Source organism: Myotis nattereri (genome assembly GCF_964212035.1).
Source record: "Myotis nattereri genome assembly, chromosome: 14".
In the NCBI taxonomy this organism is placed as follows: Eukaryota; Metazoa; Chordata; class Mammalia; order Chiroptera; family Vespertilionidae; genus Myotis; species Myotis nattereri.
In genome coordinates this window covers 25,587,939-25,601,969 of record NC_138089.1, presented here as the reverse complement: position 1 = coordinate 25,601,969, position 14,031 = coordinate 25,587,939, and the positions used below count along the sequence as shown (strand labels likewise).

The 14,031-nt window shown below is 47.2% G+C and overlaps 1 protein-coding gene across 13 annotated transcripts in view; it reads right to left on the bottom strand.

The window, feature by feature from the left end:
- Nucleotides 1-1,895: 1,895 nt before the first annotated feature.
- MTMR14 (myotubularin related protein 14) overlaps nt 1,896-14,031 on the bottom strand; it is a 52,356-nt gene continuing 40,220 nt past the window's right edge. For 9 of the 13 annotated variants that reach the window (XM_081105690.1, XM_081105687.1, XM_081105692.1 and 6 more), the window contains 2 exons: nt 5,883-6,038; nt 1,896-2,495 (listed from right to left, as the gene is read on the bottom strand). In XM_081105690.1, coding sequence (XP_080961816.1) covers nt 2,312-2,495; nt 5,883-6,038 — 340 coding nt within the window. In that variant the 3' untranslated portion in view covers nt 1,896-2,311. The remainder of the gene's footprint in view (nt 2,496-5,882; nt 6,039-14,031) is intronic. The other 4 variants (XM_081105691.1, XM_081105696.1, XM_081105698.1 and 1 more) reach the window with 1 other exon arrangement.

The following is a 14,031-nucleotide window of genomic DNA, read 5'->3' as shown; positions in this document are numbered from 1 at the left end:
CCTCCCTCAACAATCTGCTTCTCCCCCTCCCACTGCCGCCCTCCTAGGTCTCTGAACAGAAAGTCACACATTTGTTCACATTAGCTGTGCGACCTTGGGCAAGTTACTCAACATCTCTGTGGCTCAGTCTCATTAGTAGAAAGGCCATTATAGCACCTACTTGGGGCTGTTGTGAAATCTTATTGAGATAATCCATGAAAAGGACTTGGCACAAGGTGTTATACACAGTAAATTCTCAAGAATGTTTTGCTTCCTCTGAGCACTCATACCAATGACCTCTCTTGTATTAAGAGTCAGAGCTCATCCTACGCCGTAACCGATTTGGCTCAGTGGATAGAGCGTAGGCCTGCGGACTGAAAGGTCCCAGGTTTGATTCCAGTCAAGGGCATGTACCTTGGTTGCGGGCGCATCCCCAGTGGGAGATGTGCAGGAGGCAGCTGATCGGTGTTTCTCTCTCATCCATGTTTCTAACTATCTCTCTCCCTTCCTCTCTGTAAAAAATCAATAAAAATATATTTAAAAAAAAAAAAAGAGAGCTCATCCTAGCTGGTTTGGCTCAGTGCATAGAGTGTCAGCCTATGGACCAAGTGGTCCCAGGTTCGATTCCAGTCAAGGGCACATCCCTTGGTTGCAGGCTCCTTCCCTGGCCCGGGTCCTGGTGGGGGGGGGGGGGGAGGAGGCAACCAATCGATGTGAGCACATTGATGTTTCTATCTTTCCCTCTCTCTTCTACTTTCTCTCAAAAGATCAATGGAGCCCTGACTGGTTTGGCTCAGTGGCTAGAGCGTTGGCCTGCGGACTCAAGGGTCCCATGTTCGATTGCAGTCAAGGGCATGTACCTTGGGCATGTACCTTGGTTGCGGGCACATCCCCAGCAGGGGTGTGCAGGAGGCAGATGATCGATGTTTCTCTCTCATCGATGTTTCTAACTCTCTATCCCTCTCCCTTCCTCTCTGTAAAAAAATCAATAAAAATATATCTTAGCCGAAACCGGTTTGGCTCAGTGGATAGAGCGTCGGCCTGCGGACTGAGAGGTCCCAGGTTCGATTCCGGTCAAGGGCATGTACCTGGGTTGCGGGCATATCCCCAGTGGGAGATGTGCAGGAGGCAGCTGATCGATGATTCTCTCTCATCGATGTTTCTAACTCTCTCTCTCCCTTCCTCTCTGTAAAAAATCAATAAAATATATATTTTTTAAAAAATATATATATCTTAAAAAGAAAAAAAAAGATCAATGGAAAAATATCCTTGGGTGAGGATTAATAAAAAAATAAAAATAAAATAACCCATCCCATTAGAAAAACAACAGCAGCCAGAGCTCAGTAAAACAATGGCTATTAACAGCACTGTGCAAAGCCCTACCCAGGTCTTTGAACTCTCATGAATTCATGGTGTTAGAGATGCAGACAATCTGTGAGGATGCAGCCCTCTTGGTCTTGCTGTAGATGAGAGTGGCGATCACACAGATCCATCCTCTCCACACCAACTCCTGCCTCCAGAGTCCTAGAAGCCAGTCCTTCCACTATAGGCAGAGGCTGCAGGTCACTAGGACTGTGTTGCCTGCAGAATTTAAAATGAACATACACACCCCCACCCTGTTCCCACCTAAATGAAAATGTCAGCAACCACAAGTCTAAATTTCAGGCAGCCCTAAGAATCTGCATAGACAAACAGATTCCCTAGGTGACTAGAGCCTAGTCAGCCCTGAGGACAACTGCTTCAACCCCTTAACAGTCTGTGACTACATGTCCCCATCTCACTGAGGAGACTATCATGGCTCAAGAGTTGAGGTATAGCCCCCAAACCCCTTTTTCCAGCACAAGGAACGACAGTGAGACCTTCCAAATAACTTCACAAAGATAGCAACCAAATGAGAATGCCCAAAAGAGCTGCTGTTCAAAAAGACTTTGATTTTATTTTGTGTCAAATTGCCCATTCTCAGTGCAGGTGAGCCCCTCCTTCCCAGGAAACACATAGAAGAGGGGGGAGGTGCCATCTGTGAAGTCTTGGCCTCCACGAGGCCCCAGGGAACCCCACACAGTTCTGAGTTGGTGGGAATCCTGGCAATGATTAGAGTGGGTGGGAGACAGTGACAAGAGGAGGGGTGGTGGTCACCAGTTAGGAAGCTGAGGTTTGGAGAACCCTGTCCTGGGCTGTGCTTGGCTTTGGGGCTGCCATGTGCATGATGCAGATGGGGGAGTGAGGACATTTCCCCCGACTTTTAAAAAAGCACCCTTTGGCCAGGCATGGCTTTGATTCCACTCAGGGCTCAGGTGAGAGAGAAGCAGGAAACTGTTGTGGGCTGGCTGCTTCATAAGGTGCTGCTGCTGGTGCCCCGGAGTCCGACGCCACGCACAAACTGCTCCAGCAGGCCCCCAATGGCACCAGAAGGACTGGGGGCTACTGCCCGAAGCCCCACTGTGCTGCTGTATGCAGCCAAGAAGGCTGAGCGCACCTCCTGCAGGCGAGTCTCCCGTTCACTCAGGGCTGCGAGCCTATGGAGAGGGGAAAAGAATAAATGCATCATCATGGGGCAGGAGCCAACATCCTCATCCTCATGTCACAATGCTTATCCTTCTGTCTTCATCAGCACAAGACGAACGTCTGTCCTGTGGTCACACTACCCTATGGTTCAGGCCCCAAACATTTGATCCTGTTCCCCTCTTAAACCATTCCTCTCCGTTTTCAGGTTACTGTTCCTACCTAGCAGCAGCACCTTTTATTGGGGCACTGGCCTGACTTCCTATGGGGAACAACCATCTCTGTGATAATGAGGGAGGGTAGAAGCCAAGCAGGAGGGAGTTTGCTCCAACAGCTGTTGGCTTCTATTCCTTAGTAGGAACAAGCCGAGTTACAGGCCTTACCTCTCTTTGTAGGGAGAGACCCTAGTATCAGGCACCAGGCCTTGGCTAACCGAAGGCCTCAGCTTTCTTGAGGCCAGGACACGACGTGGAGCATCCTGGGAGAAAATTCTTGGCAGTGCCCTGGCGAGGCCAGGGTCCTCACTGGAAGCCCCCAATGTTCTAGTTATACCTTTTTTTAGTCACTGTGACCCCAGGTAAACAGCTAGGAGAGTGCTGGCTTTTCCAGCAAAATTCCTGTTTTGATTCCATGTATTTTTCTTTCTCTGGCCTCTACAGGCACTGATCAGAAGATAGGAAACCCCTCCTCTCTCACTGGCCTGGAATTACAAGTCAAGAAGGAGGTAAGTTGCTGAAACCGGTTTGGCTCAGTGGATAGAGCGTCGGCCTGCGGACTGAAGGGTCCCAGGTTCGATTCCAGTCAAGGGCATGTACCTTGGTTGCGGGCATATCCCCAGTAGATGTGCAGGAGGCAGCTGATCGATGTTTCTCTCTCATCGATGTTTCTAACTATCTCTCTCCCTTCCTCTCTGTAAAAAATCAATAACATATATTAAAAAAAAAAAGGAGGTAAGTGCATGAAAACTTAGACTTATCAATGCTCCATATGAGACTGTCTGACACCTTGAAGCAGCGGCCGCCACCGGTGGTCCGTGTGATCCAAAAGGTTGGTGACCACTGCCTTGAAGGATTCTTTAATAGAAGAGGCCTGAGGTACCAGGCACATCCAATACCTGGACTAAAAGGCATGCAGTCTAGAGGTGGGAGGGACATGGAATCAGAGAAAAGGTCAGGAACTCAAATGGAGGGAGACAGGTGACACACCTACATACGATGAACTCTCATGTTCCCATCTATCTAAGCACAAAGACTAGCCCTGACTAACTTACCCCAAAATTTCCTGAAAGAGACCAATCTCTGGATAATCCCTCCTGGGAATTTGTCAGAAGCAGCATAAATGTCCACAATTCCCAAGCCCAAATGATTTGCACCCGAGGGCCTGGGGAACAGATGGAGTTGTGAGAATAAATGACAGTCCTGGGTAAGTATGGGGAGAGCAGATCTAGGGAAGTAGATTGGTGGCAGTGAAGAGTGTGTGTGTGTGTGTGTGTGTGTGTGTGTGTGTGTGTGAGAGAGAGAGAGAGAGAGAGGGAAATAAGGAGGTGGAGGAGGGAGGGAAGGAAGAAAGGAAAGGAGGGAGGAAGGGGAGGGGGAGGGAGAAGAGGAGAGGGAAGAGGAAGAGGAGGAGGAGTAGGAGGTTGTTTTAGGGAGAAACAAAGTCAAGTAGCTCTTACAGCAGCACTAAGAAAATGGAGCTGATACTGGATTCCTGCAATACCATGAACAACTCCCAAGTACTTCTTGACATTTGGGGCAAATGCATGGCCCTAGATCTTTTTTACTTTCTCAGGTTTCATACAGGCTAGAGGCTTATGTGTGCATCTTCAGCTTTTTCTTAGAGAAAGTCCAATTAGTGGTTTGTATTCACAGGGAACATCCAAAGGTCCTTATGAGAGCACTTCTGGGAGACAGAGGGGGAGAGATCACAATCTATTTAGAGACAACAAAACTGGAGTCCAGACAGGATATATGATTCACTTGTGGACACATGGTAGGCAATGGATAGGCAGGGACTGGAGCTACCATAGTGCCATTAGCTTTTCTCAAGAGATGAGCTAACAGGCTCAGAGAAGTCAAGGCTGATACCCCAAGACATAGCTGGTGAGCAGAGCAGTTAAGATTCCGACTAAATTTCCCTGATAATAAAGCCCAAGCACATACTGAGTGACTTCACCCCTGGAGGCCATGAGATCATGTAGAACCTAGCCCTCCTCTGGGAACCACCAGAACCAACCAGAATTCTGAACTATGAGCTCAGAGAGCTGCCTAAGGTATAAATTGTAGGATGTGGGACCAGAGTTGCCTATTTCAGTGGCTAATGCCAGGTAAGTGAGGGATGCTATAAGCAGGGGCAGAGATGTCTATTTACTCCAGAGATAACTCTTAGGCCAGTGTGACAAATAGAAAGTCCCTACAGAAAGGTGCAACTATCTTTTTTGATCTCAAAAATCAAAGATAGGGACTTTGTTTCTGGCTTAAGGGCATGGCTAGAGGCTATACCAGGCACTAGTGGCCTCTTACTCCCCAGTTGCAAGGCCAGGGCCTGTGAGTGCCGTCCTGGATACCAAGGTCCAGCCCTTGCCTGCCCTCAGCAGGGATCTTCTCAACTCCCAGGGTGAGCACTCGTGGGAATGAGCTGGATTTCTGGTGGGCGATGAATCCCTAACCCAAGTTCATTCCCTGTGGTAGGGAGGTGAGGTCCCTCAGGCAGCCACAGCTGAGGTACAGGCCAACAAGCTCACCAGAGGCCCTCCCCACTCCTGACATCTATACAGCAGCAAGGCAGGCAGGGGGCAGGTACTGCCACAAGGGCAGCTGCTCAAGTGGATGCTTTATAGGAGTTGGAAGTCCAATATTTTGTACGCTTTTATAGGCTTGCAAGATTTTATAGGCTTGGGATTTTAATTTTTCCTGACCAGAGGCAAAAGCAGAAGACAAAAATGAGGAGGGATTGCCATGGAACCCTTGGTTCTAATGGGGAGGAGCACAGCCTTAGAGCTAACCCAGCAACATTCTGGCTTTGGTCTCCACCATACACCTACCTTCACTTCCCCACTGTTCTGCTTTCAAAGGATTCTCCTGTCAGGCAAAGCTTGGACAGAAATAGAATCTTCTATAGTTACAGTCCAGCCAGCTTTCCCTCAGGATGTGCCCCAAGACACCCGTGGATGGGTGTTAGAGGCTGGGGAGCGTGAACACACACTCCAACGCACTTTCTGAGCAGCCCATAATAGTCCATGAGCAGCAAGTATACTTAGCGAAGACACTGGGGTGGGGCAGGGATCCCAAGCCAGCTCCCTGGGGCCGGCTGCTGCCTCATTCCTGACCAGCATGGTTGTGTGCTCACCAGCTTTTGATATGGGCAGGGGAGCATCCTGCCTTCTCAAGCAAGACACTTACAGACAACTGTTAGGGAGCTCCTCCGGGAAGCTGAAAGGGAGAGAGGAGTCTGGGTGCAGGACAGCCCGTTCCTGAATACTGCCACAGCCTGTTACCATCTGCCAGCTGCCAAAGTCTGTGGAGAGAGAGGATCCGGGCAGGGAATGGTCCACTGATCTGGGGCAGAGAGGAGAAAGGGGAGATGATGCACAGTCAGTCATATGCCTGACAGGGGAAGCACTGGAGGGGTGGGGGTTGGTTGCTACGGTGGCCCTGGGCCATGGCCGCAAGGTTCTGTTGGTGGAGCATCTGTAAAGTCAACCACTTTCTCCAAAAGTGCAAAGACAGCTGGATAGACCAAGAAAGAAGAATACAGACCATAAGGCAGGCTCAGCTGTGAAGATAATGCTTAATGCAAAGACTTTCAGAAGCAAAAGAAGAGCAGAGCATGGTGACAAGAGGTGAGCCATCAACCAAAGCCTGCCCTGGTGTCTGACAGAACAAGTGAAATATCCACAGCACCAAAAGGAGGGGAGCAAGGCTGGATGCCCCATACTCCCCAGCACACAGATTAGAATGGAGGCTACACAGAGCCCAGGGACACTGAGCTCCTGTCAGAGACGTGGGAGAAAAGCCTCTTGGGGAGAGGGGAGGGTGGTGACCTAGATTAAGAGCCCTAGCCCCACTCTGCAGTGCCTTCCAGGAGCCCTAGTTTGCATTCACAAGCACACCCAGCTAACTCACTGGCTATGCCCAGAGGGAAGGGATGAATCAGGCAGGCAACTTGACAGCTTCATCAGGCCTGTTTCAGATGGAAGTTTGTGAAGTGCAGGGAGAGGAAAATGGTATTGGGAATCTACTGTGCCACCTCCTCCTCACTCAGAGCCAACCCCTCTGCCATCTCTGGGCAACAGCGCAGCCATTAGAAGAGGAAGGAAGAGAGGGATATATCAAAGAAACCCTTCCATCAGCTACCCCATGTCCCAGACTCCAGAGATGCATCATCTTTGATGCTTGACCCTTTATTCTTTAATTCAAGAATAGCAGAAGGTGCTCCTATAGGGACCCAGAATCAGAGTAGAAGCATGAATAGTGGTGTAGGGAGTATGGAACAGAGAAAAACGTTCATTGATCTTGGCCCACACAGTTGGCTGACGTAAAGAGCGACAGTCCCCCATCACCTCCCATACCTACCTAACCATTCCCATTTTAGAGACAGGGAAATGTCAGCCCAGACAGGTGAAGGCACTTGCCCAAGGTCCCACAGCTAGGCAGTACAAGAAAAGATTTTTAAAGCCAAGTTTGATTACAGATTTGTCCTACAACAGAACTACCTTGAGACCAGAGAAAACAGATGGCTTTCTACATTAAAGTCACCACGAGTCAGAACCTCCTGTAACACAGAGACTTGCCACATTCATCATTCCTGCTAAACTCCGGAAGGTGTGTGACAGCAGCATTAGAGATGAGAACAGGATGTGGTCTGGTACCTGGTGGAAGATCCTAGTGCCCAACAAAGCAGGGCGTTCTTGTTTCTAGATGGAGACTAGAAACTCAGGCTGTAGGATTCAGGCTGTCTGTAAATCAAAGAGACAGGAGAGGACAGGCCACATGCCGTAGTCTGGTGCCTGCCCTCGGCTTCCTCCAGGTCAGGCCTTCCGTCAGCACAACCCCGCTAACATCAGCCTGGCTCCACAAATCTCATCTACTATTCAAACTTTGGGGTAGTTTCTTTTCCAGTTTTAGTGGCTGTGAGAGAACAATTCCTAAACACCGGAGTGTTGAGGGACTGAAAGGGATGCTGAGTAGAAGAGGCTGGCAGAAAGAGGCACTCCTGGGGCAAGGATCACGGTTTCTTATGCCTCAACCTTACTCACCCAGGGCTAGCAGAGACTCAAACCACCAATGGGAAAATATTGGACAGACAGAATGTGGTTGCAGTGAGGTTCCCTGCAGGGATTCCTGGTTTGGGGCTAGTCACTTCCCTTTACTTCCCCAGTGTCCAGCAGGTAGCACACCCAGGCAAGAATGACACTTGGAGCAGCCAGGAGCAGCTGTGAGATGGGATAGCTAGCAGATAGCAGCAGGGTACATGATCCCAGGGGACATGAAGCCATCTCAGCAAGCAGCCATCTTCTGCATCTTTTTCAAGAGTGAGAACAGGCTCCTACTTGAGGCTTTTGTCAAAGAAAGGGTCACAAAGCAACTGTTCAGCTCCTGGGTTTGAGAACAAAGGACTGTGCTAAGCAGAGATGTGCTTATAAATGCAAGTATGGATTAGCTGGCTAGAGGGGACACCTAAAGATGAAAGGAAAGAGTCACCAGAAGGGAGCACCTGAACCTGCTTAATGAAAGGAAAACTTCCAAGTCAGCTTCAGTACAAAGTAACTCAACCATTTTTAATAAGACCCCAGACCCTTTCTCAAGCTCAGAGCAGGAGAGAGAGAGAGAGGGGAGAGAGGAGAGAGAGAGAGGTTTGAGCTCCACCTCCTCTAATCTATCTACAGAACTGGAGGAAACATGGGGCCAAGCTAACCTCAAACTGCAGAACTGGAGCCAGTGTTGCTTCTAAGGTCATCTGTTCATATCCCTCTGACTCAGAGGGCCCAGGAGGTTGGCTTCTTAGTGACATTTCACTCCCTAAGATGGATATGGCCTAGGCCAGTGATGGCGAACCTATGACACGCGTGTCAGAGGTGATATGCAAACTCATTTTTGTGGTTGATTTTTCTTTGTTAAATGACATTTAAATATATAAAATAAATATCAAAAATATAAGTCTTTGTTTTACTATGGTTGCAAATATAAAAAAATTTCTATATGTGACACGGCACCAGAGTTAAGTTAGGGTTTTTCAAAATGCTGACACGCCGAGCTCAAAAGGTTCGCCATTACTGGCCTAGGCCCTCTTCACAACACCAAGAAAACTGCAACTCTCATGTTCCCCCGACTTCCTGCTAGATACTTGCTGTGGGCCAACTAGGGCAGGTGTCTTTTTAAATTTTATTTTTTGATCTTCACCTAAAGATATGTTTTTACTGATTTTAGAGAGGAAGGGAGTGTGGGAAAGAGAAAAACATCAATGTGAGAGAGAAACATTGATAGGTCACCTCCTATACCTACCCTGACCAGTGATCGAACTCTGCAACAAAGTTTTGGTGCATGGGACGATTGTCCAGCCAACTGAGCCACACTGGCCAGGGCCAGGCAGGTGTTTTCTAGACAGTCCTTTTTAGAAGTGGGTAGAAGGATACCCATACAAGCCAAACTGGTGCAACCCACATAGCTAAAGCAAGAAAAATATCTGGCCTGGCCTTTTATCTGCCCACTGCCCTGACATGGCTCACTGGCCCTCAGATATGTAACTAATAAGGACAAATCCTTAATCACAGCCCTGACCAGTCTGGCTCAGTGGATAGAGCATTGGCGTGTGGACTGAAGTCCTGGGTTCGTTTCCAGCCAAGGGCATGTATGTACCTTGGTTGCAGGCAAATCCCCAGTCGGGGGTGTGCAGGAGGCAGCTGATCAATGTTTCTCTCTCATCGATGTTTCTAACTCTCGATCCCTCTCCCTTCCTCAGAATCCTTAATCACAGCTACAGTTTACTGAGCATTTGTGGAAAAGATGAGTATTTACTATGTGCCAGGTATTTATTATCTCATTTAAACACAATTAGAGGCCAGGTTCATTACTCCCCCTTTAAAGATGGGATTCAAGAAACTGAGCTTACAGGAGAAACCAAGATGGCGGCATAGGTAAACACCGGAAATGGCTGCCTCCCACAACAACTTCAAAAATATAACGAAAAGACAAAACGGACATCATCCAGAACTACAGGAAGGCTGGCTGAGTGGAAATTCTACAACTAGAAGGAAAGAGAAAAGCATACTGAGACTCAGAGGAGCTGCGAAAGTAAAGTGCAGAGGTACAGAGGCTCGAGCGCGTGGAAAGGGGCTGGCACCCGAGGACGCAGCTGTCTTTTTCTTTTTCTTTTTTTCTTTTTTTTAAATATATTTTATTCATTTTTTACAGAGAGGAAGGGAGAGAGATAGAGAGTTAGAAACATCGATGAGAGAGAAACATCGACCTGCTGCCTCCTGCACATCTCCTATTGGGGATATGCCCGCAACCCAGGTACATGCCCTTGACCGGAATCGAACCTGGGACCTTTCAGTCCGCAGGCCGACGCTCTATCCACTGAGCCAAACCGGTTTCGGCACAGCTGTCTTTTTCAATCGGGAGGGAATCACAAGCTCCCGACTGCTCTAAACTCCAGTTTCGGGAAGTCTCTGGGGACCAGGACTCATACGGGGAGAAACTGGATTGTCTGGCAGCGGGCAGAACTCGGAACTTGAGGGCGGCTTTCCCTCAGAGGTGCTTGCAGCAATTACGGGGACACTGAGACGCGGGGCCCCTTAGGGCAGGGCTGAGGATCAGCCATAGCTGCTTGCTCTGTCCTGTTGATTCTCTGAGACCCCCGCCCCACCCAGGCTGCAGCAGAGGTTTTTGCATATAAATACCCTGGCCCTTTGCAATCTGAAAATTACCTAACAAACTGCAGCTGGGCCAGACAGATCCAGAACTTCCAAGAGAAGGCCCAAGGCCCCACAGCAGCTTGCATTGCTTCACAGCTGGGCCTCATCTGGGCACCTCCAAACCCCCAAAAAGGAAAGGGAATCTGCAGATCTCTTTGTAGCTCCTGCTGGGTAGCCTCAGGCAGAGGCTAAATTAGCACCTCCTTAAATCCAAGAGCCAGTGTACCCTGTGGTCAGAGTGGGACCATCCAGATTACAACTCCTTGGATCCATAAGGGACACACTCAGGGGGCAGACTCAGTGAGCACCAAAGCCTCACTGAAGCAAGTCTTGCCCCAGAAGGGTGTCTTCAGCACAGAAGTTCTCCCACTGCAGACAGCTGATTCTCACAGCCAATTGGCCTGGAGGTCAATTCCTCCCAGTGATAACTACAACAATCAAGGCTTAACTACAACAAGACTGTGCACAAAGCCCACAAAGGGGTGCACCAAGAGTGTCCTCCTCAGGTAATTGGGAAGGCTAAGCCACTGGGCCCTATAGGACACCTAGCACACAAAGCCACTCTACCAACACAGGGAAGCATAAAAAATGTGGAGACAAAGAAACAGGTCACAACTGACAGAAATGGAGGAAAGCAAACGACTGGATATAGAGTTCAAAACCACGGTTATAAAGTTTTTCAAGAATTTTCTAGAAACCGCCGATAAATTTAGTGAGGCCCTGGAGGATATGAAAAAAGACCAACTAGAAATTAAGCATACACTGACTGAAATAAAGAATAATATACAGAGATCCAACAGCAGACAAGCGGATCCCAAGAATCAAGTCAAAGATTTGAAATACGAGAAACAAAAAAATACCCAACTGGAAAAGCAAAAAGAAAAAAGAATCCAAAAATATGAAGATAGTGTAAGGAGCCTCTGGGACAACTTCAAGCATACCAACATCCGAATTATAGGGGTGCCAGAAGAAGAGAGAGGGCAAGATATTGAAAACCTATTTGAAGAAATAATGACAGAAAACTTCCCCTACCTGATAAAAGAAATAGACTTACAAGTCCAGGAAGCGCAGAGAACCCCAAACAAAAGGAATCCAAAGAGGACCACACCAAGACACATCATAATTAAAATGCCAAGAGCAAAAGACAAAGAGAGAATCTTAAAAGCAGCAAGAGAAAGACAGTCAGTTATCTACAAGGGAGTACCCATACGACTGTCAGCTGATTTCTCAACAGAAACCATGCAGGCCAGAAGAGAGTGGCAAGAAATATTCAAAGTGATGAATAGCAAGACCTACAACCAAGATTACTTTATCCAGCAAAGCTATCATTCAGAATTGAAGGTCAGATAAAGAGCTTCACAGATAAGAAAAAGCTAAAGGAGTTCATCACCACCAAACCAGCATTATAGGAAATGCTGAAAGGTATTCTTTAAGAAGAGGAAGAAGAAAAAGGTAAAGATAAAAATTATGAACAGCAAATACATATCTATCAACAAGTGAATCTAAAAATCAAGTAAATAAAAAATCTTGATGAACAGAGTAAACTGGTGAATATAATAGAACCAGGGGCATGGAAAGGGAGTGGACTGACAATTCTTGGGGGGAAAGGGGTGTGGGGGTACAGGCAAGAGACTGGACAAAAATCGTACACCTATGGATGAGGACAGTGGGAGGGGTAAGGGCAGAGAGTGGGGTGGGAACTGGGTGGAGGAGAGCTATGGGGGGAAAAAAAGAGGAACAACTGTAATAATCTGAACAATAAATATTTAATTAAAAAAAGAAAAAAAAGAAACTGACCTTACAACTACAGTCCACACATGGGGTGCACTTGAAGCACTCAGCTTGGGTGACTGGGGAGGCTACACCATGGGGCACTACAGGATACCTACTACATAGGCCACTCTACCAAACTGGGAGATGAAGCGGCTCTACCTAAGACACAGAAACAAACATGGAGAGGCAGCCAAAATGAGGAGACAAAGAAACATGTCCCAAATGAAAGAACAGAGCAAAACTCCAGAAAAAGATCTAAAAATGGAGGCACGCAGTCTACCAGATGCACAGTTCAAAACCCAGGTTATGCCTTGGCTGGTGTGGCTCAGTTGGCTGAGCGTTGTCCCATGCACCGAAAGGTCACCAGTTCAATTCCTGGTCACATCACATGCTCAGGTTCTGGGTTTGAACCCAGGTGGAGTGTGTGCGATGTTGCCTCCCTCCCGCATAGATGTTTCATTCTCTTTCCTTCTCCCTTCCTCTCTCTTTCTAAAATAAAAACATATTCAAAAGACAAACAACAAAAAAAACCCTCTCCGGTTATAAGGATGTTCAATGAACTTCAGGGAAGAGTAGAAGAACTTAGCAAGAACTTCAATAAAGAGATAGGATCCATAAAAATGGAGATAGAAGCATAAAGAAGAACCAGTCAGAAATGAATACAATAACAGAAATGAAAAATTCATCAGAGGGAAATCAATAATAGAGTAGATGAAGCAGAGGATCGAATCAGCGATTCAGAAGACAAGGAAGCAGAAAACACCCAATCAGAACAATAAAAAGAAAAAAGAATCCAAAAAATGAGGAGAGTTAAGGGACAACTTCAAGTGTACCAACATTCTCATCTTGGGGGTGCTGGAAAGAGAAGACATAGAGTGAGAAATTGAGAACCTACTTGAAGAAGTAATGACTGAAAATTTCCCTAACCTGGTCAAGGAAAAAGATACATAAGTCCAGGAAGCACAGAGAGCCCCAAACAATATGAACCCAGAGGCCCACATCAAGACGCATCATAATTGCCCTAGCCGGTTTGGCTCAGTGGATAGAACATCAGCCTGCGGACTGAAGGGTCCTGGGTTCGAGTCCAGTTAAAGGCACATGCCTGGGTTGCAGGCTCGATTCCCAGTAGGGGGCATGCAGGAGGCAGCTGATCAATGATTCTCATCAATGATGTTTCTATCTCTCTCTCCCTCTCCCTTCCTCTCTGAAATCAATAAAAATATATTTTAAAAAACACATCATAATTAAAATGCAAAAGGTTAAAGACAGAGACTCTTAAGAGAAAACAGTTAGTTACCTACAAGGGATTGCCCATAAGACTGTCAGCTGATTTCCAACAAAATTTTGCAGGCCAGAAGGGATTGGCATGAAATATTCTAAGTGATGAAAAGCAACAACCTACAACCAAGATTATCATTTAGAATCAAAGGACAGATAAAGAGCTTTCCAGACAGGAAAAAACTAAAGGAGGTCATCACCACTAAAACAGTGTAAGAAATGCTAAAGGGCCTTCTTTAAGAAAAAAGAAAATAGCCGAAGCCGGTTTGGCTCGGTGGATGGAGCGTCGGCCTGCGGACTGGGGGGTCCCGGGTTCGATTCCAGTCGGGGGCATGTGCCTGGGTTGCGGGCACATCCCCCAGTGGGAGATGTGCGGGAGGCAGCTGGTCGATGTTCCTCTCTCGTCGATGTTTCTGGCTCTCTGTCTCTCTCCCTTCCTCTCTGTGAAAAATCAATAAAATATATTAAAAAAAAAAAAGAAAAAAGAAAAAGAAAAAAGAAAATAAACAATATGAAGAAAAATGGCAATAAGTGCATATCAACAATTACTCTAAATGCAAATAGATTAAATACTCCAGTCAAAA